This window comes from Parambassis ranga, chromosome 4 (genome assembly GCF_900634625.1).
Source record: "Parambassis ranga chromosome 4, fParRan2.1, whole genome shotgun sequence".
Taxonomy (NCBI): Eukaryota; Metazoa; Chordata; class Actinopteri; family Ambassidae; genus Parambassis; species Parambassis ranga.
In genome coordinates, this window is record NC_041025.1 from 8,512,830 (window position 1) to 8,538,671 (window position 25,842).

Sequence of the window (25,842 nt, forward strand, 5' to 3'; positions counted from 1 at the left end):
TGCTCGGAAAAACAGGAAAACACCCTCCTATTTTCAGCAACCACAGTCACACACTCCCTCTCACTTTCTATGCGTGTGTGTTTCTTCCCCTCTCCCTGCCCCCACCTTACCCTCACCTTTTTTTGGACGATTATATGGGGGACCCAGATGTTACATTTGACTGGCCAATGGTGAGGAGAGAGGGGCTGGATTGGTGTGCACTCCTGATGCCCCTTCTTTTTAAAACCGCCTGAGCTCCTGTCTCCAACTCAGCAACTCAACTCAGATGAGAAGCAGCAGTGTGACTCTGCTCCGCCAGCAGCATCACTAACACCTGAGGAAGTCAAGGCGCTACAACTCAGCTGTGGCCGGCAGCTGAAGAATCAACTGCTCCGTCCGTGTCCATGCTGTGGAAGACAGGAGACAAACATCTGCAACTGAAAGCGTCGGCACAATGTTGGAATTAAATGAGGTGACACTCCTGCTGTCTTTGCTGGCCTCTGTGGCTCTGGGCCAAGGTAAGACATGACCGATGGATGATTCAACCGTTATCATTATTAAAGAGCAAAATAGATGGAGACCAAGAAAAGCTGTGACTACTGACTTAAAAAACAGACTATATTCAACATGAATCCTGTTTTGAGTTGAAGTATTTTCATCTTCCTTGTCACTTATCACAATCATAATATAAGAACAGAAGTCCAGCCAGAGTACACACACACACACACACACACTGTCTGCAGAGTTTTCTAAGTTGACGACATTTCCCTAAGGATGTCAGAGTAGGATTTCTGGATGGCTTTAGGCAAATGTCTGGAGGTGAGCTCATATGATAAGAGTGGTAGTGCATGAGTGTGTGTATGTGTGTGTGCTTGTTTTCCCCATACTGTAGGGACATAATCTGACTTTTTGAGGAGTTAATCATTAAATTTAGAAAAACTGGTGTTATTAACTTATGTTAAGGCAATAAAAATGTATGTGCTCTAAAAAGACAGACACCAAACACATTGGTGTTTGTGTGTGTGGGCCGATACACCACCTCATTAGATCTTAATCTCTAAATTTCTAATGTTAAGTCACCAGCATGTGTCACTGCTGTGAAGATTAACAACATGTGGAGACAGAGGAGGAGGTCAATGAAAGCTCACTGTGATGGAGCTTAACCCCATAAAAAAAGCTCTGTTGATGACAGTCACACTGCTTTCAGTGACAAAACGCATGTGGTGACACATCATTTGGTTTTTATAATAAGAAACTGCAGTGCCACTATCAGCAAACAGAAGTCCTGCGTTGTGGAAAATGTGTCTAAATTGAACTGAAACATACATTTGAACACAGATTTCACTGCTCTCTTCCCCTTAAATTTTACTCTTATCATCCTTTCTTTGAATGACTCCTGAAAACAGCCTTTTTCTCCCAGGAGTTGTCATCTCTCCACGTTACAGCTGCTTCACATTAAAACATAAGACAGCTGGCAGTTCATAAAAGTAAACAAGGGTGAATACAGTTTTATAGTCTTCATATCTTTTGGGCTCTGAGGCATTTGAGTTGTAAATGTCTCACGGTGGGCTTCGTGCCATTCACTGATGAGTATATCACAAGGTTAGAGGACAGTGAATGTGAATGGTGATTCATATTGATTCTGCCTGAACAGAACACTCTGACCTTTTTTTTGCTTCTTACCACGTTCTTTTTAGCAGCACATCCACGTCTCGCAGTAACTTGGTGCATTTTGTCCTTATTTCACCCTCAAACACAGTGCCAGCGGTCCCTAAAGATATAAACCCAGTCACCTTGGAAACAAGGTGAAATAATCACAAACTGCATGGCCCACTTTTCCACCTGCTCTGCTAAATGAGAAAATGGAATAAAAAGCAGGGATAAAGAGCACAGGTAAAATGACTTTACTGTCCTCTTTTTCCCTGTCAGGTTGGCCAGCATGTCACTCTTTCCTTTTCCCTTTCTGATGACCCTCTCAGCCCCCCGTCACTGAGTTCAGTTCACCTCTACAGTAACGACTTCATGTCTCCATCTACGTCTGGTTGCCTTTTGTTTGTCAGTCTCCACCAGGTATTTCCTCACAAATACCTTCCCCATCTTTCTTCCTTCTGTCTCTCCATCAAACTCCCTCCCTCACCTTTCTCCACCTATTTCTCTCTGGCCAACTCCATCAAATGCCCTCCACACACCTTGTTCTCTGTCACTCTCTCCAGACGCATTGGAACTTGCAGATTTATGAACTGTTTTATAAATGTGACAATGGCAGCTGCTTGCTGAGTGTAACTCAGAGGGGTACACTGTGGTTTGTACCACCTCATCTTCACCTTCTTCCTCTTCTCTTCTCTCCTCTCTGTGTGTAAACAGCTGGAGGGCTGCTGTGAGTCAGACAGAAGGGCTAGTTCTCCAGATGCTAACCACTGTCTGCTCCAAACACAGAGCTGTCTGGCCAGCTGACTTAAATGACTAAGACAGGGATTACGATGGATCAAAAGGAAAGGTGCAAATACCCTTAAATGGTGACCTACAAGCCATAATCATAGCCTTCCTTCGTTTTCTACTCTCTGTGTGTTTGTCTGTATACACATATGTAGAAATTATTTATTGCAGGACTAATCAGCTCCTGGCTCTGTACCTGCGCAGAGGTTCAAGTGAGGACTTCCAGATATTTTCAATGCAGAAATGCATGCTCAGTTAATGATATCAAAGAGACAATGCTGCGTGAAATCTATTATACTAGCTGTGTAAATCCTTTAATCATGTGGTTGATTTGCCTTATTAGTTAATGTCAGGGACTATATTGCAGAGTTTAAAGAGCTACAGATGTTTAGAGCTCACAGAGATTTTTGGGAATTAGGAGAATTGAGGTAAAGAGACACCGAGAGAAAGAGAGCAGACTCCCCCCGAAGCCACACACACCCCAGCTAGAGAAGCTAGCCAAGCACATAAACAGCTTCCACATGACATGGCAAGTGTATCATCACATACAAGGGCCCACACACATACAGCCGGGTCCCTCAGTTCACACATGAGATACTTCTGTTTAAGTTAAACCCTAACACTTCACAGACAGACGATTCACACCCCTGGTCTTGCACTTTGGGCGTCAAGAAGCTGCATCAACAAATTCTGAACAACCTTAGCGAGCTTTCCTTTGTCCAACAGGTTACATAACTCATGGGAGGGGGTGGGGGTGTTTTCATGTCTTCTCCTTCTTGTAAGGATCTGGAATATTATAAACAGGATCCAGACCTTCTATTTAAGCCTTGTCTGTCTGCCAGTGTGCATCTGGCACAACCGTACCTCAGTAATATGACTGAAACCATTCTGGGTGCAACTTCATAAAGTCGTGCATTTTCCCCCCATTTCTCGGTGCAGCAGCTTTTTTTTTTTTTTTATTAGATTCTGGCAAAGGCAGAAAACTCCTACTCAGAAAGTGAAGGAGAGGGAGGCTGTTTTTTGCAAAGGCAGAGGTGCTTATTAATAGAAGGTTTGCCCTTGTGCAGCCAGGCTCAAAGTACACCGGCTGTATTTTAGAGTGAGCCACTGTGACGTAAATTCTTAAATCTGACGCTAGTTCTCTAAAATAAGGCTCGCAGTTGTCACAACAGACCCATGGTGTGCAAAGATGACAATGAATGTGCAGTAGGATGAGAAGTAATCCAGGAGACACATAACTCATGTCATTTGGCATTCAGGTATTTGCAGTGTGGCTATATGTGGATCGCAGTGCCACTGTAATGTATCTTGTTACCTTGTCTGTGGTTTATGAGGGTCACAGTGAGGTTGGCTGGGGATATATAGGCCACTAGAGGGGCTTTGTCACGTGAACATAAACATATGTGTCAATTTATGTGAATAATGCTGTTGTTCTTGGGAGGATCGTCAAATATAAACAAACCTGAATCATAGCAGTCATGCCTAATAATTTATTTTTCGGCACGTTGGGGCAAAAAAATGCTTCTGAATCTGTGAAAATTGAAGAGATTGTCAACAAAGCTCAAAACAAATATATGAATGGGCAGGAACAAGATTTACTGTACCAGACAGGGCCTCCAGGGCAGATTTTTGTTAACAGAGAAGAGGAAATCATAAGTTCTAACCTTGCTCTCTTTGGCTTGAGAAAACATGTGCTACTTACTTGTTGATGAGGTAAATTCTCTCACATACCAGCCCCATGAAGCAGTGCACCAATAAAGTCCACTCAGCTTTTAAAATTTATACAGTGCTAACATGCCACTCACAAGCACAATAAGCTCTGTGAGTGTGCCATTCATGGGAGGCTGTCCAGGTCGTACCTGCCTGCCATAAGTGAGGTCAGTGCCTCTGTGTTCGCCTTCTGCTGTGGCCAATCCGGGTTTCCTCTTTTAACTTTTTAAAACCATTAGTCACCTCATAAAACTCAAAAGAATTGCTTGCTATTTTGTTTTCATTATCGGACATCTTGAAATGATAATAGGAGCCAGAAGTTTCTGCTGTGAATTCTTTTAGTTTTGGTGTGAGACGAAGAAAAAATGTTACATAACAAGAGCAGAACTTTACTGCTTTAGAGTGTCTTGGAAATAAATGAACGCACTTTGGTGTTTAATTTGTCAGCGACAAATTTAAAAAGTCAATGTTAATCAGGTTATACAAAAGGCTATCCTGTGGAACTTCTCAGAGGGAACAATAGAGAATGCACTGATTAAATAATTGTGTTTTAACTGCATTTAAAATGTAATTTGGACAGACACAAAATGTGGGAGAATGGTGGAAAAGCGATTTGATTTGATTTACCAAACTAAATCTGCAGCAGAGCCACATCTGTTCAGCAGATCTGTGTGAAAGCATTTGCTTCTGTTTAACAAGTCATTCCAGTGTATCAGAGAGACAGAAGACTATCAATGTTTTTAAAGCCAGGGCATGAAAAATCAACAACCAGCTGACTGTCTGTGTTACCTTAAAACTTATGTAATACACTTTTGGACAGTCTATCTTTGTTCTGTTGAGCTCCTGTTCTTCTTTTGCTAAATCTATCAAACAACACTGAGGGCAGAAAAGAAATGTGCTGGCAGGACAATAAAGAGCTGAAGTGAGCCGTAAAAACCAGCGGGGACTGGGATCGATACTGGTCTCTGCGCTGGGAGTCTCTGCTCATAAACCCAGCAGTGTCTCTCCCAAAAGTACTAACTTCTGCACATATTACACCCACACACACACAGACATGCACACACTGACTTTTTGTTTCAGTCACGGACCATGACATTTATTTTTTCCAAACGGCGCGGGTTAAACTCGCGAGATGAAATGTCAAGCAAACAACTGACGTTTTTGAAAACATAAAAAAATGAGTACTATAGGAAAATGAATCATTACACATCAAAGCAGGAAGGAAAATGTCACAACGTGAGTTTAATAAATCAAAGAGCCAAAATTAGCCCACAGTGAATGCCAAGTTTAATATCGTGCTCTCTCTAATAAGGCAACCTTCACTTTCATCTAATACTCCATGTTGTGCTGTTGTGTATGTGAACATATGCATGAAAAATGAGAATGTGATGCAAGAGTGACTTTATGATACAGACATGCAGTGTGTGCATGTCTATACATTGCGCTATAATCATTAAAATAAAAAAATGCTTCCTATATGAATGTGTGTGTGTGTGAAGGAGAGAGAGAACAGCACTCAAGCAAGGTAGAGTGAAGTTTTCTGGCTTGGCTGCTGCTTAACAGATGACTGCATGCACTGATTTGTCTCAGCTGGAGCTTGATTAGCATCCACAGTGGTGGCTGCTTGTTGATGGATCTAGAGGAGAAGGGAGGACAGAGGGAGACAATAAAAGCTGAAGAATGAAAAGACGCACGGCAAAGAACACGGGGGAGATGATAAATGGAGAGGATGTTAGAAGGGGGAAGGAGTTGGGCGGCCAATAAGGCAGAGTAGCAGGTGAAGGAAGGAGAAAACACAGAAAAAAAGGAAAGAAAAAGGGACCAAACATTTAGTTTTGTAACCTGCTTTCAACATTTTCTGTCTCATTAAAACCCGACAAAAAGAAATCAAAGGTGTAATTAGAAGAAACCTATAACACAACAAGCTGTCTGGATGTGGAAGTGCACACCAAGAAAATGAAGCTTTATGGTGCCATTGGTGTGTTTACTCTGAAGAAGAAGAAGAGTGAAGGATTATGGGAATACATTGAATGTATCCTGAATGAATCCTGAATGAATCCTTCAACAGCCTACAGAATGACACTCCTCAGGGATGGTCATGTGTCAAGGTCAAACCCAACATGGAGAATGGCACAGACACACACATGTCACTTTACTACAAAGAAGGTTTTTGTTCAACTACAGCAAATAAAAGGGACGACAACAGCACCAAGTACAGTACATACAGTTTTCTTTTAACACTGCCACCTTATGGCAGCACACAGCACAACGCTGTGCCATGCTGGAAGCGTAACGTGTTGTCATACAAAGATGTTTTTCCATTTCTGTGTGCAGGGCATGTGGGGACCAGGAGCCAATCAGAGAGGAGAAGGAGAATGGCCCTCAACTCCTTCACGGACTCACAGACTATAGGTACTAAATCCAAGAGACATTTGGAGCTGATTCTACACATGGTAGATTTTCAGTCTCAGGTGCATGCTGGTCTCTGCCAGGTCGTAAAAAATAACACTAAATTACTTGTGGTAGTTTAATACAGTGATTTAGCAGGCTTATCAACGGATACAGCAGCAGTAGTATCAGTGACTGTGTCTAACACTTTATGGAAATAAATTCAGTGCCTGAAAGCATCAATATGTACTTCTTAGAGTCATAACTCAGTTTAAGTGCCTACATATAATTTTACATTCAGTGTGTCTTTGTGTGATGTCCATCACAAATAAAAGCCCATCCACCTACAAATAATATAAGAAATATGCAGCTCTGAGCTCAGTGCAATTCAGGGAGACAGATGGCAACTCTGCATACTTAAACTGATGCCATTTAAAAATACAATAAGCTTAAAACCAGTTCTTACCCACCGATCACGCCATGGAAACATAATACTCCCCTATAGGATGATGTCCATGAATATGTAGAATGGGGAGCTGAGAGGATATGGTTGTCCCTCTGTCTAATCTACATATAGGTCAACTTGATACATCTCAAGTATTTTACCAGCTACCAGCAACAGATGGAAATGTGATGGTACAAATGAAGCATAAAGACCAAGAATGCAGGGTGAGATTTTAGGAAAAAACCAACATACTTCATTCGTCCCTCTGTCTCTCCGAGCCAGCATCCTGTGTGATATGGAACAAACAAAGCAAATTAGAATTAAGCGTCTTGTCACCAGAGTTTGAAAAGCACACAGTTTTAGCTAAACAATCCCAAATCTTTAGCTGTACAGAAAGCACCTGTATCAGTTTGCATCCAGCTGGCTACATGTCCCCGCTACCACCTCTCTGTTCCATGCATTTAACTTTCAGAGTGAAGCAATTCTTTGTACAAGAAAAATACCCTCATCAGTACGCTGCTAATGGGCTTCATCTATTTTTAATTCCTCATATTTCTCTTGGGGAATTTGCTCAGGTTTCAGAACATGCCACAGACTAAGAAATAAACGGGACAATATGCCTCATCAGTCAAGCCAGGGGGGGCTTGGAAGGAACCTGGACAATGCAGGGCTCCCTGGGGTGTATGAAGTCAGTTTTAAATGGTAGTTGCAGACCTCTCAAAGTTTGCAACGCATCCCTGCTGTTTTCCATGTAGTTTTTTCTTGGTTCTGCACCATGTCCCCCCTCCATGTGAGAACAGCTCCAGCCTCTCTATGCTCCTTTGATATTCCTGGATCCTGAAGTGGATTGTTTTCTTGCTTTCTAACTTTCCATTGTGTCTGTTCTTTCTTTCTTTCTTTCTTTCTTTCTTTCTTTCTTTCTTTCTTTTTCTTCCATGTCTGCACCTCCACGTGTCTCCAGGCGTGACTGAGTGGACATCTTGGTTCAACATTGACCATCCAGGGGGGAATGGAGATTACGAGCGTCTGGAGGCGATTCGATTCTATTACAGGGAGAGGGTTTGTGCACGGCCTACAGCCATGGAGGCTCGCACTACAGACTGGGTGGCAGCGGCAGACACTGGCGAAGTGGTTCACTCTAGTCTGGAGAAAGGCTTCTGGTGCATCAACAGGGAACAGCCACCTGGTCGCATCTGTTCCAACTACCATGTCCGCTTTCAGTGTCCCCCAGGTAGTCCTGAGGACAGCAACTCAGCTCTGAAAACTGTCACATTACAGATATGAGCATTTAGGCAAAGATTTTCACAGCAATGAGGACACCTCTTGGCTGTTTACAACATGTCATGTTGAATAATGTGTTTGTTATTCTGATTGTACATAATTGCAAATTTTGTTTTTCTTCTCATGCCTTTAGTGCAGAGCTACTGGAGCGACTGGAGTGAGTGGGGTCCCTGTTCCACCACAGTTTGTAATGATGTGGGCATCCAGGTCCGCCAGAGGAAATGCATGAGCGCACAACCCACGCCTCTTCTGTTGGTACCGGCATGTCAGGGGCACCACTCTGAGAGGAGGGAGTGCTCCAACCCTCCATGTACAGGTGATCATCCCAGGATCTAAATTATCCCTGTACTGTAACTAACTCTACACTAAACCATAATGCTGCACTGTTCTACATTTAGCCCTTCTTTAGAGACTGGTAATTAAAATATTCTTTATGGAGCTATGTAGAATGAGTAAAGTGTCCTTGCAAGTATAAAATGCAGATTTCCCTTTGCTTTGACCTTTGAAAGGATCTTTTATTGTGTGCCAGAAAATATTCTGCAAACCATTAGTTAAAGTATTCATGATTGAACCTCTTGTTATCAGTGGTAATCAAAGCTTTAATCAGTTTTTAATCCTCACAATTGAACCTGAACTCAAAGACTGATGTGCTGGTCAAACTCATCACCTCTCTGTATTATTGATGGATTAGCTAAGTGGAGTCCATGGGGTCGATGGGGAAGGTGTTCAGTGACCTGTGGTGGAGGCCGCAGGATTAGGAGAAGGACCTGTGTGAGGACCTCCATGACGGTGCAGTGCACAGGACGACCTGTTGATATTCAAAAGTGTGGAAGAACTCCATGCCCAGGTGTGCAAAGTTACCCTGTTTACCTGTTGGTGTCTTTGTTAGTCTGCACTTACGTTTCTGCACCGTCTTCACAACAGCCAAATGTCAGCGTGTCTGCACTGAAGGCCATCCCAGTGAGGACTGCAGCCGTTGTGTGTGTGACAACCACATGCTGCAAGGAGATGTCCACAGTGTGACTGGCGTTCCTGTGGCAGGAGCCAGTGTGGCACTGACCAGCCACCCTAAGGTCGTCAGTACCCGTACAGATGCCAAAGGTCAGTTCAGGCTAACAGGACTCTGCTCCTCCAGCTCAGCCTCAATCACCATCAGGAAGGAGAAGTTTGTCCCAGTCACCGTCTCCACCTACAGCAACACAACAGGGTTGTCCTGGTTACACGCTATCCTCCGATCAGCTGGTGAGTGCAAAGAAATTAAGACTTGATGATAAATAATGTTGGAGAAAATGATTCTGATTATTATCATTCCACAGAGTAATTTCTTCAGTCATATTCTCAAATAGGACATTGACACTGCAACATAACAGTCAGGACTATTTTCTTGAGTACTTGGTTGCATGGAAACTGAAATAAAAATAGACCTGTGCTGCTTTTCAAAGTGTAATTCCCTCAACAATAATTTTTTATAAGCACAGAGACCATTGTGAAAATAAAATATAATGTTTGACTGAGTTTTATGAGCTCTCTGCGCCCTGCGGTACCATTCACAACAATCAGAATAAAGTCAAGAGGATGCCTTGTGTTCTGCCTCCCACAGAAAAACCATACATTGTGAAGCACCCAGAGGACAAAGTGCGTTATGAGGGAGGACGGGTGTTGATGTGCTGTAAGGCAACAGGCTCTCCAGCACCTGACAAATACTACTGGTGAGATGAAAAACAACGAAAACACCCAGGGATAACTGGGATGGGATGGTTGTTTCACCATATTAGACATTAATAAAATACTGAAGAGGATACTGAAATTTATGTCAGCTGGACCCTAACTGACACCTTGTGTGTAAAAGAAGATTAGAGCCACTGTAATGTAAATGTTTGTAACAATAAATAAATAACCTGTTTTTATATATATTTATATATTCCACATTTGAACACACCAGTTATGGGTCATAAAACCAAAACAATTGCAAAGGAAATTGCAAAGACAGGGATCATTGACATCCCAGTAAACACAAATGTGGGGATCTATTGTCATCCATTATAACTATTTTACACAGAATGTTATTACCAGTGCCCTATGACATTGTAATAACTAAAAAGGGTCTAAATCACACCCTCACAATTTTCTCCCTCTGTTTTTATAATCAAGGTACCACAATGGGACTCTGCTGGACAGGAAGGTGTACAAGTATGAGGAAGACCTTGTACTGCGGGATCTGAAGCCAGAGCAGTCTGGCGAGTATTACTGTAAAACCAGCAGCCCAGTGGGCAGCATCAAGTCATCACCAGCTGCCCTCACTGTGATTGGTAAGAACTGTTTGCTAAAGGATTTCATTCAGAGTCAGAAAGTGAGGTTGTTCTAAACTGTAATTCATCTTCATCAGCCTGGAGGGAAAATAATTTACTACAATGACAGTAAGCGGCACACAGGGATTATCGCTCCGCATGGCTGCTGTCCCAGTGCGTTTGACAGTGACGTATTTGATCAAAGCTGTCCACAGGTTCAAACGGAACCACTGACAAAAAGCAAACTACCGCAATTAATTTTACTGTATAAAGAGCAGCTGCTTCGAAGATTGAATACACAGCTTAGGTGGAATGTCAGCACTGAGCTCCAACCAAGTCGTCCATGAACCATGTCCATGCATTAACAGGAATCAAATAAAAACCACAGTGTCCTGCAGCTGAAGGAGAGAAGGAGGGTTGCTAACAGTCATTGGAAAAAAACACAGGAAAATAAAAATATCAGGATGCTAACAATCTGGCTGTGCCTGGAAAAGAAATTTTATTATGTTTACATTGGTTGAAAGTACAGCTCTCTAAACAGGGATTCTTTATTATGTGAGATGGCTCTGGACTCTGTAAAACCTCAAACCCTACTTCTCCAGAACACCCGGTGTTGAGATGAAACCCAAGCTTGTCAATAAATTCTGTTTCTCCTCTCTCTCTCTCAGACAAGCATGCATTTCCACATCCGTCTGGGAGAACCACATATTGCTTATAGTCTCCAGGTGCTTGTTAGTTAAGACACAGATTAACAAACAGTGCTTTCATGGAAGAGTGTTAAAGCAATCCATCCCAGGCCACAGACAAATCCCTGCACTCCTAAAGTCAAAATGGCAGGAGACAGTGTATGTGTGCAGAACAACACCTGCACCCCAGAGCAGGATAACCAGCATGTCTCACTCACGCATTTCCTTCCTTATGTAATGTACAGTATTAACTGATTTAATGAGGTGATACAGGTGTTATGTAATTTACAATCAGATCATATCCTCTTGGTGAAGCCTTCAGGAAAACAACAGTGATGTTTTATGCAGATTCCACCACTCCATGTGTCTGCAATTATTGACTTACTTTCAAGATGGGCAGCTTAACAAGAATACTTACAAGCGCCACCATGATATCATGCACATTAATTATCCTGCCAATGTCTGGGTGAACAATCACTCTTTCTTTCCAGCTTGCAGTTGGATGGTTGGTAAATAAATGTTCTCTTCACGTCTAATTACCGTCTCATTTCACCATCCAACTTGGCCAGTCAAAGGCCTTTTTAAGCCATGTAGACAGTCTGCATGTGTATTTGTGAATACATTATAACATCTCTGTGTATGCATCCGTATGTCAAAATAGAAAAGCATGAATGTCCACTGCACACTAAAACCAGCCAATAGAACAATTAGTAGGCTATTAGTAAAGCCCTCAAAATCTCTAATATCTTATGGTCCTTAGGTCATTATTGTCATGATAATTTCTCTTTTACTGTACATGTGTCCTCGACAGTAGCTTATTTTAATTTATTGTTTAATTCACAGCAAAAGGAAAACCAGCATGCAATTCTACCCCGGAGACCCACCTCATCAGACTACCAATGGACTGTGTTCAGTCTGGGACTCAGTCCAAGTACTACAACGCTGGCCGCTGTCCTCACAACAAATGTGCTGGTTCCCTAGACTTTGATATGCGCTGCAGAGATGGCGCTGGATTCTGCTGTGGTGTCCAAGATATGGAAAGCAGAGTCATTGACTGTGGCAGTTATAGCCTCCCTATCCGGGCTGTGACACAGTGCAGCTGTCAGAAGTGCGTGCAGCCAACTGTGCTGGTTCGTGGCAGAGTGGTCTCTGCTGACAATGATGAGCCTCTGCGTTTTGGGCACATTTACATTGGTAAAGAGAGAGTGGGCACCACAGGTTACCAGGGAGGCTTCACGTTACAAATTACTCCCGATACACAGAGATTAGTGGTCAGTTTTGTTGACCCCACTCAAAAGTTTCTTGACACTCCTAAAGTGTTCATTTTTGACAAAAAAGGTGGTTCCATCTACCACGATGTGAAGGTGATGAGAAAGCAGACACCGATTGATATCAATGCAGGAGAGACCAATTCTATTGACCTTGGAGAAATCAAAGGGGAAGACCCCATAGGGCAGTTAGTCATACCTCCAAATTCCTTCCATAAGGACAATGGAGAAATCTACAAGGGGACTGTGAAAGCCAGCGTCACATTCATTGACCCAAGAAACATCACCACGGCTGCTGCTGCCCCTGGTGACCTCAACTTTGTAGACGATGAGGGTGACATGCTCCCTTTGAGGACCTATGGCATGTTTTCTGTGGACTTCAGAGATGAGACCAACAAAGAAGTTCTTGGAGCCGGAGCAGTCCAGGTCCTCCTCGACACACAGCATGTCAAAATGCAAGAGCACATTCCCAAAATGAAACTGTGGTCTTTAAACCCAGACACAGGAGTCTGGGAAGAGGAGGGCGACTTCTCCTACAGCACAACCACTACTGGAGGCCATGGGCGGAGCAAGCGTGAGGAGCGCACATTCCTCATTGGCAACATGGAGATAAGAGAACGTAGACTTTTCAATTTAGATGTGCCTGAAAACAGACGCTGCTACGTTAAAGTCCGTGCCTACATGAGTGACAAGTTCCTACCTACTGAACAGCTAGAAGGTGTTGTAATCAGCCTGATAAACCTGGAACCCAAACCTGGTTATTCCTCTAATCCTAGAGCATGGGGACGTTTTGACAGCGTGATTACAGGACCCAACGGGGCTTGTTTGCCAGCTTTCTGTGATGCCCAGAGACCTGATGCTTATACAGCTTATGTTACAGCAATGCTAGGTGGAGAAGAACTGGAGGCAGCTCCTTCCACCCCAAAGATGAATCCAAACATTATTGGAGTGTCTCAGCCCTATCTGGATAAAATAAACTACCAGCGTTCAGACCACGAGGATCCAGCTCTGAAGAAAACAGCCTTTAAAATCAACCTGGCAAAGCCTAACCAAAACAATCTTGATGAGACCAATGGACCGATATATCCCTATCAGAATTTAATAGCTTGTGAAAATGCCCCTGTTGATGCAAATCATTTCAGATTTTTCAGAGTGGAAAAGGACAAGTATGAATACAATGTTGTTCCATTTGAGGAGAATGATTTGACGACCTGGACAGGAGACTACCTCTCCTGGTGGCCTAACCCCCAGGAGTTCAGAGCATGCTTCATTAAAGTCAAGATCCATGGACAGAAGGAAGTGATGGTCAGGTCAAGAAATCTGGGAGGAACACACAGAGAGACAAAAGGGAAACTCTACGGCATCAGAGACATTCGTAGTACACGGGACATGCGAGAGGCCAACACATCAGCAGCCTGTGTAGAGTTCAAATGCAGCGGCATGCTGTTTGATCAAGCTGAAGTGGACAGATCTCTCATATCAGTTCTTCCACAGGGGAACTGTCGCAGGATTAACACTAACAACCTCCTACAAGAGTATCTCAATAAACATCCACCGCTCGCACAAAACAACGAGTCCCATGCATTCAACATGTTGGCACCTGTTGACCCTTTGGGACACAATTATGGCATCTACACAGTCACAGACCAGAACCCCAGGGTGGCCAAAGAGATTGCTATTGGGCGCTGCTTTGATGGCACTTCAGATGGTTTCTCCAGAGAGATGAAGTCAGACTCTGGAGTAGCACTGACCTTCAGTTGTCCAGAGAGAAAAATAAACAGGGAAAGCCTTTTCCAGCGCCTGCAGACCAACCCGGGTCAGACATTGTCTCAGATGGCGAGGGACATGAGAGAGCTGGAGGGTCTGCAGGTGCAGAGGTCATCCACCCAGGTGGTGGCATATCCTTCGGAACAACGAGGCAGGACCCAGAATCGCAGAGCTAGCTCTACAAACAGGAGGAGATTGTCCATGCGCACACAGCGCCAATAAAGGTAACAAGAAGTAGGTTGAGATCACGGACTGTACATTATGATGGATGACATGACCGCTCCCCAAAAGTGAGGCCAAACATGTCAGCAGCCAATGTAGCAGCCAAACTATGCAAAAAGTTAAGGGAGGGGTGTGCTGGGTGGGTGTTTGGGCGGAATAGTGCCCATACCTTTCAACCTCTACTGCGCACACTCTGGTTGTCTTTTTCTAGTATTGCACCGCCCAAGCAAGACATTTTGGCCTGTATTTTCTACAGTGGGGGAATCCATCTTTGTGTCATCCATCTTTATTGACAGTCTATAGTTCAGATACAGATACACTGACCAATGATTACATTGACATTAAAATCAATATGATTTACATATTCTTTCTTTTTCTTCTATAGGTCCACAGTTGAGACTAATATGAAGCCATCGCGTCTAGTAAAGGTTGTCGAATTTATCAAGTATGATTGAAGACATTACTTGAAGGGTGTGGTATATTAATGTATTTCTTCCCTCCTAAGAGACGCATCATTTGTCCATATGTAACACAGTGACTGACATTTATTTAACTGGCTCTGGTCTAATTTTATGAATGAATACAGTTGTAACTTTTATAGATCTAATTTGTGGGATTTTCACTTCTCTCCCATGGTGGCTGTTTTTGCTGACATCTGTCAATGTGTGACTCAAACCAAACCTTCAAAAATTGTAAATACTCTGGTAAACCCCAAACACTTCTTAATAGGCCCTTGCTTTCCACTGAAATCATACTTCGGAAAGAAACCAACATGAGGTTCTTGTATGCAGAAGACACTGAGCCCTTTTTCTACAAACTAGGGAACTCTTTCCACCAAGGAGAGACAAACTCAGAAGAGACAGTGGAGTGGAATGTACCACCCCAGCGAACAGAGGATGTTTTCAGTCACGCTTCTTAATGTTTGTAAGTCATATACCATATGGGTGAGAGAGATTCATCCAAACGTCCACCCGCACATACTTTAAATGTGCAAAACAAGTTGTCAGCAAGCACAGACTGCACTAGGAACAGACAAACTATATGTAAAACACATTTTTTTTCTATTGTTATTTTTTTCCTCCACACATTCCAAAAATCACCAAGCAAAATGTAATGTCCATTTTGACTACAAGAAGCTTACAAACTGTGCTTTTGTTCTTGGATGATGTGTTTTTGAGTTGCCTCTGTATCTTTACGTGCAATAACTATAATTAAACTTGAGAACTGGTAAAATTCTGCATGCTCTAAACTATATTACAGTACTTGAAAAGTGCTGCTGGTGAATGAAATGGCATCTCTTTCAGGTCTTCCCTTTTCAGTGGATAACTATGGAGCCTTATTTAAAAAAAAATAAATGTCTGGGAAATGAATGTCTCAATGGTGGGAGACAAAATCAATTTTTATCCTGTTTACAGTTGATTCCCATCATCCAAAATGAGGTTCAGTGGTGTCCACTGGAAAAGGCAAGTCTTTGCTCTTTGTGTCATCTAATGAGGTGTTTGACTCATTTTCTGTAATCTTTAGCAAAAACAAAAATCTCTATCTATTCTTTGCCTCTGAGACCATTAACGTTTTCATACTTTGCTGCATGACTCAGCTGAAATGACATTTTGTGTACCACATAAATCTCTTTGTTTTTAGTGATAGACCCTCTCTCCATTAATATAACAGCACATGATTTCACAAAAACTGGGTTTACTGGTAGGTTTTTATGTGTTATATAAGTACGTGTAAACTATGCATTTCGTAGATTTCAAGTTGTGCAGATTATTTGAATAATTAGGCAAGTTTAACTCAATAGGCTAAGGTTCACTTGGCTCCAAACTTGTTTATCTGCAATATGTGTTCCTGCGGGCAGAAATCCTTGGGAGAAATCCTTCAAGCTGAACTAATCCAAACCCAAATTAGTGGAGCTGTGGTCCTTGGAGAAACTGGAAGAGACTGACAAGTAAATATAATCCTGCTGCTAATTAGAAAATAAATTACATATTCTCCTGAGGACTGTTGAAACAGTTCAACCCTGACATTCACAAACAGCCAAACATAAGAAATCAACTATATATATCGGGCCCAAGAGTGTTTCGGTCAAACATCAATTTACCATCAATCAGCACCCAGTCTTCTTTACAGTTAACTTTTGAACTTCCGCTCAGCTCCATAGGTGCCAATAAGAAGATAAAAATCATATATTGTAACCATATTCTTGTACTTGTTGCACTTGGTAGCTGCACACTCTTGAACAAGACTTTAAAGCAGAGACATGTGGAGTGACAGCCTGTGGCCCTGTTGCCATTATCACTGACTTCTCCAATCACAGGCATGTGGGTTGTCCACGTCTGAACAGGTCAGATCCACAGATGAAAACAAACATCTCCCAGCAGCAGATGCAGCATCCACCCTGTAAGAGAGATGATGATTGAATCCAGACATAGGAAGATATAAGTTTTATAAAAATGCAACAGCTGTAAAGCAACTGAAGGAAATGTTAGCCTAAAAGACATCAGGAAAAAAAGAATAGTGAGATTATCAGGTGATGGATTTAATCATTTTGGGGTACTGTTTGGTAAAAGGAAGAAAAAAGAAAGGAAAATATTAGTGGTCTTTGGCCTCACCGTCCATCACTTACAGATTCCTAGGCTTTAAAAGTGGTTGCACATGGAAGAATGCAAGTTTTGTTGGGAAAATGCCTTGACAGGAGAATTGGCTTTTTCATGAGGAGAATTTATCAGCAGTTTGAAAGACAAGGTAGCCTGAGTAAACCATTATGTAAGGCTTTGCATGAGGAAAGTAATCTGTGCTTTCAGATTCAGAACAGTTACCTTGTCTTTAGAGAACTTCAAAGCAGATTAAAACCCTGTGCAGTGTTTGGTTTAATGACTCAAGGAAAAGGTTTCCATAGTCCATTAAATAAAATAAAGTGTGTTTAAGCCTGAATCCAGCAGATAAAACACACTTTAAAGACATAGTTCTAATGGAAAGAGAACAGTTATCTGATTAAGTTTCTTTAGGAAAGAGAGTAATATAGCAACACTTTTTTACCTTTTGACAAAAGCAGGTGTTCTTAGTGTAAGCTAAGGCTTCATCAGCCTTATCTCATCTCTCAGCTATTGAAAAGCATACATTCCAAAATCTTGAATTGCTCCTTCAACTAAACAGTATTATGGTGACACATTTGTTTTCAGTGCTCTTTTTTGACTGTAATGTTTGGTGACTAAAATTGAAAAATGAATCTGTTATGTTAAAACCCTTTCAAAACACTGACTTTGCTTGACATCATGCAGAACAGTACACCAAGTCTCCAGAAAGCTCCAACAATTTATCGGTAATTTAAGCATAAACAGATTTTCTCTTCTGTGCAGTCCAGCTGGTCTCAGGGAGATCATAATTTATTCAGAAGGTCATCCTTGAACCTTTTCCACCACTTTATGGAGTACATAGATGAAGCAACCCTGGGTAGTAAAAGGATTAAATACATGAACTCTTAATAACGACCTGTAATGCTTAACTATTGCATGGTGATGCTGATTGCTTTGTTTCTGATTGAAGTTTTTATGTGTAAATTGTCCGTTGTATTAAATCTCCGATACTTGTATGATCAAGGAACTGTAAATAAATGATTTTGTGTAAACCTTTGGATTGATATTTCTGAAATAATAAAGTTCAAATGTGTTATAATAAATCATGTGTTATAATAAATCAGCACATAATGCTAAAATACATCAATGAGTAAATTAAATACCTGTAAAAACATTGCATCACCTGCAACAATAAGCACAGTACACAACAAACCAAATATAACCAGTTTAATGTCTAAGAATGTATTTCCTAACATATGTTTAACATATGTTCAAACAATTTGCCTCTGGGATTAATAAAGAATTTCTGATTCTGAATATATGTTATACATACTTAAGAAACAAAATACATCAACATGAGTGATGCATATAATGTGTATTTTGGGAAATAAATAAAAATAACATAAAAGGTTTGACAAGAACACAGTTTTCTTCAGAGTCTCAGGACACTGGAGGGATGTAAAAATCACTCCTGCACATAGTAGACAGTGTTTATTCTTGGACTTCTCTATTAACATGAAAAAGCTGCATCTCTGCTGTGTCTGCCCATTACCCTGCAGGTGATGACTTATAATGTGGCACAGTGTGACATCTGGTTAGAAGAGGCATTTTTTTATCCAGTGGAAATATTATTGTAATAAAGTTGCACAACAGGGAGCACAGCAGGAAGAAAAACCCTTTGAGCCACACTGTCATTGACACCTTGGTGACTGGGCTCCGAGAGTCTGCCAGAAACTGAGCTGACAGAAAATATACTGAGTGACTCCTCTCAACGCTAAGAAGCACACACACATACAGTAACATTTTTCTTTAGTCAATGGTGAATTTCAGGTCATGAACCTTCCTCAGGCGCCTTGCAAACTGTTCCTCTTAAATCCCATTGCGTCAGTAACAGACAAACCTGCCTGTGCAAAGGCCAGGAAAGGAGAGAAATGCTGATGGAGACATCTTAGTCGTGATGGCAGTGTTGTACATGTGTGTTTGCCTTAAACCTAACCATAGAAATTCAGAAACAGAGTCCCTGTTGAATCACATAAGTGTTTAAATGTATCAAATACTCGACAAGGAAAACCCAATAATGTGGGACAGTTTCATTTTGGTGATTATCATTATTAGTTAATTATCATAGCCTCAGACTAAATGAATCCGAAGGCTCATTTCCTTTGTACTGACCAACACATTGTACCTCCTTCCAATACAAACAGATTTGTACCCATCCATCTATTTTCATCTGCTCATCTGGAGTCAGGTCACATTGGCTAAGCAAGAAATATACTGTATATATAATCACTTCAGTGTGCTGGTGGCTCGTCAACTCAGCATGCCCATTAAGCTTCCAATGGCAGGCACCCAGGGAAATCCTGATCAGATGCCCAAACCACCCCAACTCTTTCCTTTACACGCAAAGGAGCAGCTGCTTTACTTTGAGCTCCGTCCACACGCCCAAACTCCTCACCTGAAACCGACCATGCCCCAAACAGATTTCCACCCAGCCTTACTGATCTGTTTATCTAACACAGGCCTATACGATGACTGTGCAGACGCTCACCTGAAAACCAGAACAGTCCATAAGACCAAACAGTGAGAAACGTTTTGATTGGTTGAGACTGGCCTGTAACTAATATGATAGACTCATCCAATCACATGCCAACAAATTTTGTGGTTAGCACAGAGGAGCTGGCTACTGCTAATGTTTCCACAGGTTTATCCACAACTGTCCAGACATGTTGGTTTGCTGCTCTTAGTAAAGCATTTGCACAAAGTTTTCAGTGTGAGGGTAACACAGCTGATAATAAACCTGCATTCTTATTTCAGTCCATCGTTTGAACTACAAAACTACAAAAACACATCACAATGAATGATGATCATCTCCATGAATGAAGATGATCATCACATCTATTGTTCATTATGTTCAGTATATATGCATTTAGATACTACAGTAGTATTGCTTTTTGCATGTATGTATGAATGAATGAATGCCATGGATTGAAAACACAGTGGCTTCACAAATTCCTGTCCTGGGATTTTTCAGATTAACTGCTGTGTTTAACAATGTAATGGTCAATATGAAGGAAAAACAGTTGAGTTATTTTTTTTGTAAAGAAACCTTTAAACTAAATGATCAATAGGAAAATGGCTTTCATGATGCCAGATGCTTTTGCTGCTTTTTGTTAAATGCTTTTAACATCAGCAGTAAGCTCACATCTATTTCTTTTTGGTGTCTGCACTGACACTTCCTCAACAAAAAACTATTTAATGATGTCACATCCTCTTTACGCATTCTTTCTGATATCATCCTGAGTTCACAGCAATCAGAGCAGACACACTGCTGAGAAAATGAGAGATAAGGCTTAGGAATGTTTTCAGATGGGTCATGTTCTGTGGAAAAAAAGTTTTAAAAATAGCCTGAGTGGGCTCACTGAAGCTGCACAGGTCTCACAAAGGGCTGGAGGATGAAACGGACGGTGCTGAGTTTGTTCAGCTTTTCTGGTCCACAGGAAAAGGCTGTAAGGAGAGACGACTTGCGTGCTTCACGTACACATTTCCGTCCTCCTGCTTGACTTCATACACTTGTTGCTGTAAAAAAATAAAAAGGTGGGATACAATAAAGAATAACCACACGTGTCAAAACACTTTACTTTTCTTACAGAAGAAAGTAAACACTGTTGTGAAACCCTGACGCCAATGAGCGTAGCCTGTTGTAATATATTTCCTGTATTGCTGAATTATTAGCCTAATTATGTAAATTATGAACTGTTTCTAAAACAATGCACACAATAGAGAAAGCAAACTAGCATTTGTCATGATCTTTACTGTGACTGACAAGCTTTGGTGTCTCATGTTGTGTCATTTAGTACCTCAACTAAAACAAATGGATGATATGTCTACAGGCCAAATCTAGTGTTTCCCACACCCCTGTGGTTTTATGGAGCACATTTTAAGTAGACTAGACCATAGGCTGTATATATTATAAGGATGGACAACACAGTGCTGTCAGTGCTGTGCACTGTACAAAATGAAGGCCAAAAGTCAAGCTTGCAGATGCTGCCATCATAAAAAAACACCCCATCCATTAGCAGTCTGTGCCTGCTCCGTTGCCTGCTTACTGCAACGTTACTTTCTCTTCTTTTAGACAACACTAAAAAGTTCTAATCATGGGCACCATGATAAGAACTCGCTTACAGTCATAAACCATCTCTGGGAAAATGTCTATAAACGGGTGTTTATGACCTATACTGCAGCCATCCACCAGGGGGCAATCAAGATGTTTTGGCCTCAATTTTTAGGAGCTGTCATGTCATCCATATGTATTTACAGTCTATGCATTTATATATTAAATACACATCTTTGATATCAGCAACACTGAATAAATGTTTGGCTATGGTGTGATAACAGATGTGAAAACTTAATGTCACATGACCATGTTTGTGTATTTATTGTTGGCCTATTATCAACTATGTTTGGGAAGGAAAAACAGGACACGTTTCATCACTGACCTGCAATGATGTCCCTGACTTCCCAGTTCTGAGATCGAAGTCATAGTCGTGCCAGGGGCAGAAGACCTGAAGGACTCCATCAGCCTCCTCAATGTCCCCCTCACACAGCGGACCGCCTGCATCACACACAGGAAACTGCACTCAGGACATTACATGTGTGTCTTCTTTCTAGGAAACACGATGGTGATGTTTTTTTCTCAGGCTCTGAGGATCACTACAGTTAGCCACCTGCAGAGACATGTCAGGCTACAAATGTGTGTGCTCAGCAGCTGTATCTACATTTGATATTTGTGTGTTAACTATTACTCTGCCTTATAGGCAGACAAAGGGTTAATGTAGCAAAGCGTGCGTGGGTGGGTGTTGTTTTTTTCTTTTCTTTTCTTTTTTTTTTACCAGAGTGTGAACAGCGGGCATCCATAGCAAAAAACTCCCCCTTCACGTAGAAGAGGCAGACATCAGAGTCGTGGCCGAGAGAGGAGTGCATGAGACGGCAGCGCTTCTTGGAAAGCTCCGAGGCCGGGCCTATGAGTCTCCACGAAGCGCCCTCCCTGTTTCCGTCTTCATTTTCAGAGCCAGAAGCCATAAAAAAACGGCGATATGACCTGCTTTTCTAATTTTCGCTACTACAGGGCTCCTTTTCTCTCCGCCGGCTCAAATGCGTTTGGCAGTTTGCTCTGTGCAAATATTCCATATTAAGCACCAGGCCGGCTGGTACGATGCTCATCCGTGCTGCTGCTGCTGCTGCTGCCTCCATCCGGGCTGCAGCCTGCCAGCTACAGCAGCGCACAGGCGGCTACATCTGTTCAGATAATGAATGGGCAGCACAGTTATTATTCACAGAGCCGCACAGTGATGCAGATGTGCAAAACAAACCGCGCGGCCCTGACAGAGTTTAATGTGGGGACTGCTGCCCATCATCATGACGTTTGACTGTGAATAGACCCAGACAGACCCTTCCTGTTCTTTGACTGCACTGTTTCATGTTCAAACAACGCAACCAGCGTTTCTTGGTGGCCTGTTGAGTTTACTGAGAACACTTAAACATACGGACTGGATTGGATTTATTCCCAAAGAGTGTGGAACATTACTTTTTATGTACTCTGTAAATAGTTCTAAATCATTTCTCAATTATCAGTTACAAAGCCCGTTTGTTCTTTTCATGGCAGACTCCATACTGAGCTCCAGACAGGTATTTGGCTGATTTACAGAGTTTTTTTCTCCCTAAAATGCTGTTTTACAGACTGTTAGTGAACCCTGCATGTGTTGTCTGTTGTTTTACAGATGATAAACCCAGAGAGATCTGCCATCCTCTGTGAAATCCTCTGCATGTGTGTCATCTGTCTGTAATCAAAGATGTCCACCATCCATAATATACATATTTTTTTAACACAAAAAGACAACATGCACTAAGAAAACTACACAAATATATGATCTGTCTTTCTTCAACTATTGTTTCTAATATTTCAGCTGGCAGTTTTGAGCTTGTAAGTAAAGTGAGTTAGTGTCTAGACTGGAGTGATGCATAACAGAGGCTACTTGTTCTGATTCGTGACTTTGAGAAACCGACTCATGTAAGAGTGCAGCGTGAGTGCAGAGGAGAGCAGCAACGAGTGTGAAAAATGTGTCATGGGCAGGAAGAAAGAGCGCTACTGCCTCTTGTCAGAAGTTGGATCACGAATGTTCAGAAAATAAAGGACAGCCAGTGTAAAGAAATCTGATCTAAGTGACCAAACTGTTAAATATGTTGTGAGCTAAGAGGGGATATTGGCAATATGAGTCACTGTACAGGAGTTTCCAGCTAGAAAACATCATATATCCATATCCAGTCTGCTGTGTTGGAGGGAATGAAGCTGAGGTGGAGGTACCAAAAATGGAAGATTCTCATCCAAAGCTGTCTCCAAAAGCAAGTCAATTAAATCGCCCACATTTACAACAATACACATGTTTACTGGTGCACAAAGATAGAGGACACTGGAGGTTTCAACTCTGTGTATACAGTCAATACTAACTGCAATACTGTGGAATAAAATGGAAAATAATCAGAGATTTGTGTGTTGTTTTTTCTCTCTGTTGCACAAATGTAGCTCTTAGCGTAAGTTCAATCAGGAAGATCTCTTTATCATTGATAAGCATTCCATTCACTAATCTTCTCGCTATCTGCATCCCTGATATCTCACTCTCTACCCCTCTCTCTCTCTCACCTTCTTGCTGTCCTACTCTTTAACCTCTCATTCTGGCCAGGTGATTAATAGAGAGCACCTCCCTCGCCAATCAGCTGCCGGTCCTCACCTACCCAATCACGGCTTAGCAAAAAAATGTAAAAGTCTTTCGTCTCTCCTCCAGCTGCCTTTCAGATTGACCCTGGCAACCCTCCTCCACCCCAGCCACTGCCAGATTCATGCCAGTTCAAGCCCTCCTCTCCAGCTTTCTCCACCACCACCAGGTCTAGACCCAGGCGGGACATCTGATTCAAAGGGCCTCGCCTTCTGCTCTTTCCCCTTTTTGATGTGGTCATTGCATCGGGGTCTAAAACGCCAGAGCAAATTTTTTTTGTATCACAATAAATGTACTCCCTCTCTTCTGATTGGAATACTGTCTGTCCATCCTATATTGTGCACTCATTGGTCACTGTGACTACATGAAAGAAATGTTTGGATATAACTATAAGAGTAACTATATCTTTAATCAAAAAAACTCTACATAAATGCCTTAATGAGTCTATTTTTTTTCTGACCCTCTTTCACTTATTGTTTTTTTAGGTCATTGCATCATGTTAGCTCTTCCTTGTGTAGGTATTATTAGACAAACTGGCAAACTGGTGTAAACTTCCTTTATTGGCATTTAACCACTTAGTTGCTTGACTCATTACTCCAATACAAGGAGATGAAGTATCTCAATGTTTTATTATTTAATTCAGTTTTAATTAACTAGAAGGATAAATAATCCATAGTTAGTTGTCACTCAGCTTGTGTGAGTGTTCAACAGCGTATGCTAACAGCATTTCTGTGGAAGGATACGGAACACAGCCCAAACAAGCAGCAAGGAAACACAGCTGGGAGTGTTTTGCCATGCTGATTACAGGTGGGCTGGAATCATGCAGACTTTCCTTAATACAGCAGGGTTAGATTGGAAAATCCCCAAAGGTGTTTATTTTCAACAGTGCTTCCAAGTAGAGGGTGAGGTGAGTTATAAGAGGGTGAGGTCCCAAAGTTATAAAATAGGCCGCAGAGGACTGTAGCCAAAAGAACTGTACAGTAAATTGAACAGTCTGCAAAGCCTGAGGTGGCAATGACAAACTGACAGCCTCTGCTGAGGCACGCTGAAAGGTGACAAAACATGCTGTGCACATGCTGGGAATCAAATTAACTGACCTCCAAGGGATTTGCATTTTTGGAAAGAAAAAAATAATAATTACAGAAATGAAAATGATGTATTGTGGAAAGTTTGAATCGACCGGCTGGATGGGATTAATAAACAAAGCTGCAGACGGTGAGCAACAGGCCAAAAATGATCACAGGAGTATTGCACTGTCCATAAATTTCTTTGACTTCTCATTGCAGTGCTCTGACCAATGGACAGTGTAACTATTTGCATGGGGCAAAATTTGGCGTGGAGAAAGTCTGGCTTAGATGACACATTATACTGAGAGTCAAGCCAAAACTCATCCATCATTAGCTTCATCTTGTCCACGACCCAGCAACCACCCTCAAAAGTCTCCTAACTCATCCGCCAAGGATGGATGGAGGACCAACTCTCCAGCCAGCGTGGTTTTCATTAGCTAAGCAACAGCATAGTCCAAACTCAAAACGCAGGTCCCTGCTGGCTTTGTCTGAGTTTGACATTGAAGATGCTTCTTGTTTCATGTACTGATATGAAGGCAGTCCGATTTAAAAGGGCCCCAGATGGAGATCATAACGATAACACTAATGTTTTGCACTGTCCTCTGGAACAGGAACAGCTACAGTGCCATTATATCACTGTAAATGCAAATCCAGGTTTAACTTTGATGTTAAGTTTGCAGGATACTGAAGCCAGCGCTGACTCCTCAGTCCAGTCCCAGTGTCTACACTCACAGATTCACAAACCAGCTCTTCATCAAAGGAAAGGCTATATTCATGAGGTATTTGAGCCTACTTGCTGAGAAACTTGACATTATACTTTTACATTAAATAAACTGCAAAAAGCAAGTTAGCACAATGTGCTCTAGGGTTAGGGTTAGGGTTAGGGTTCAGGTCACAACATTATTTGCATCTTTACAAAACAACAGTTTCTGAGGATAGGCTGGTTATTCAAGATCTAA

The 25,842-nt window shown here is 41.8% G+C and overlaps 2 protein-coding genes across 2 annotated transcripts; one reads left to right on the plus strand and one right to left on the minus strand.

The window, feature by feature from the left end:
• The first annotated feature begins 240 nt into the window (after positions 1-240).
• Positions 241-18,098, plus strand: cilp2 (cartilage intermediate layer protein 2). Its single transcript, XM_028404544.1, has 10 exons — positions 241-497; positions 6,460-6,537; positions 7,920-8,189; positions 8,373-8,555; positions 8,931-9,086; positions 9,164-9,481; positions 9,840-9,948; positions 10,391-10,548; positions 12,057-14,472; positions 14,856-18,098. Exons 1-9 carry the CDS (start codon positions 434-436, stop codon positions 14,468-14,470), a joined length of 3,750 nt encoding a protein of 1,249 aa, XP_028260345.1. The 5' UTR covers positions 241-433; the 3' UTR covers positions 14,471-14,472; positions 14,856-18,098.
• A 238-nt stretch (positions 18,099-18,336) lies between these two features.
• On the minus strand, positions 18,337-22,295 carry LOC114434669 (Rieske domain-containing protein). Its single transcript, XM_028404005.1, has 3 exons — positions 21,936-22,295; positions 21,543-21,658; positions 18,337-20,622 (listed from the first exon to the last, which is right to left on the minus strand). Exons 1-3 carry the CDS (start codon positions 22,123-22,125, stop codon positions 20,524-20,526), a joined length of 405 nt encoding a protein of 134 aa, XP_028259806.1. The 5' UTR covers positions 22,126-22,295; the 3' UTR covers positions 18,337-20,523.
• Positions 22,296-25,842: the final 3,547 nt, after the last annotated feature.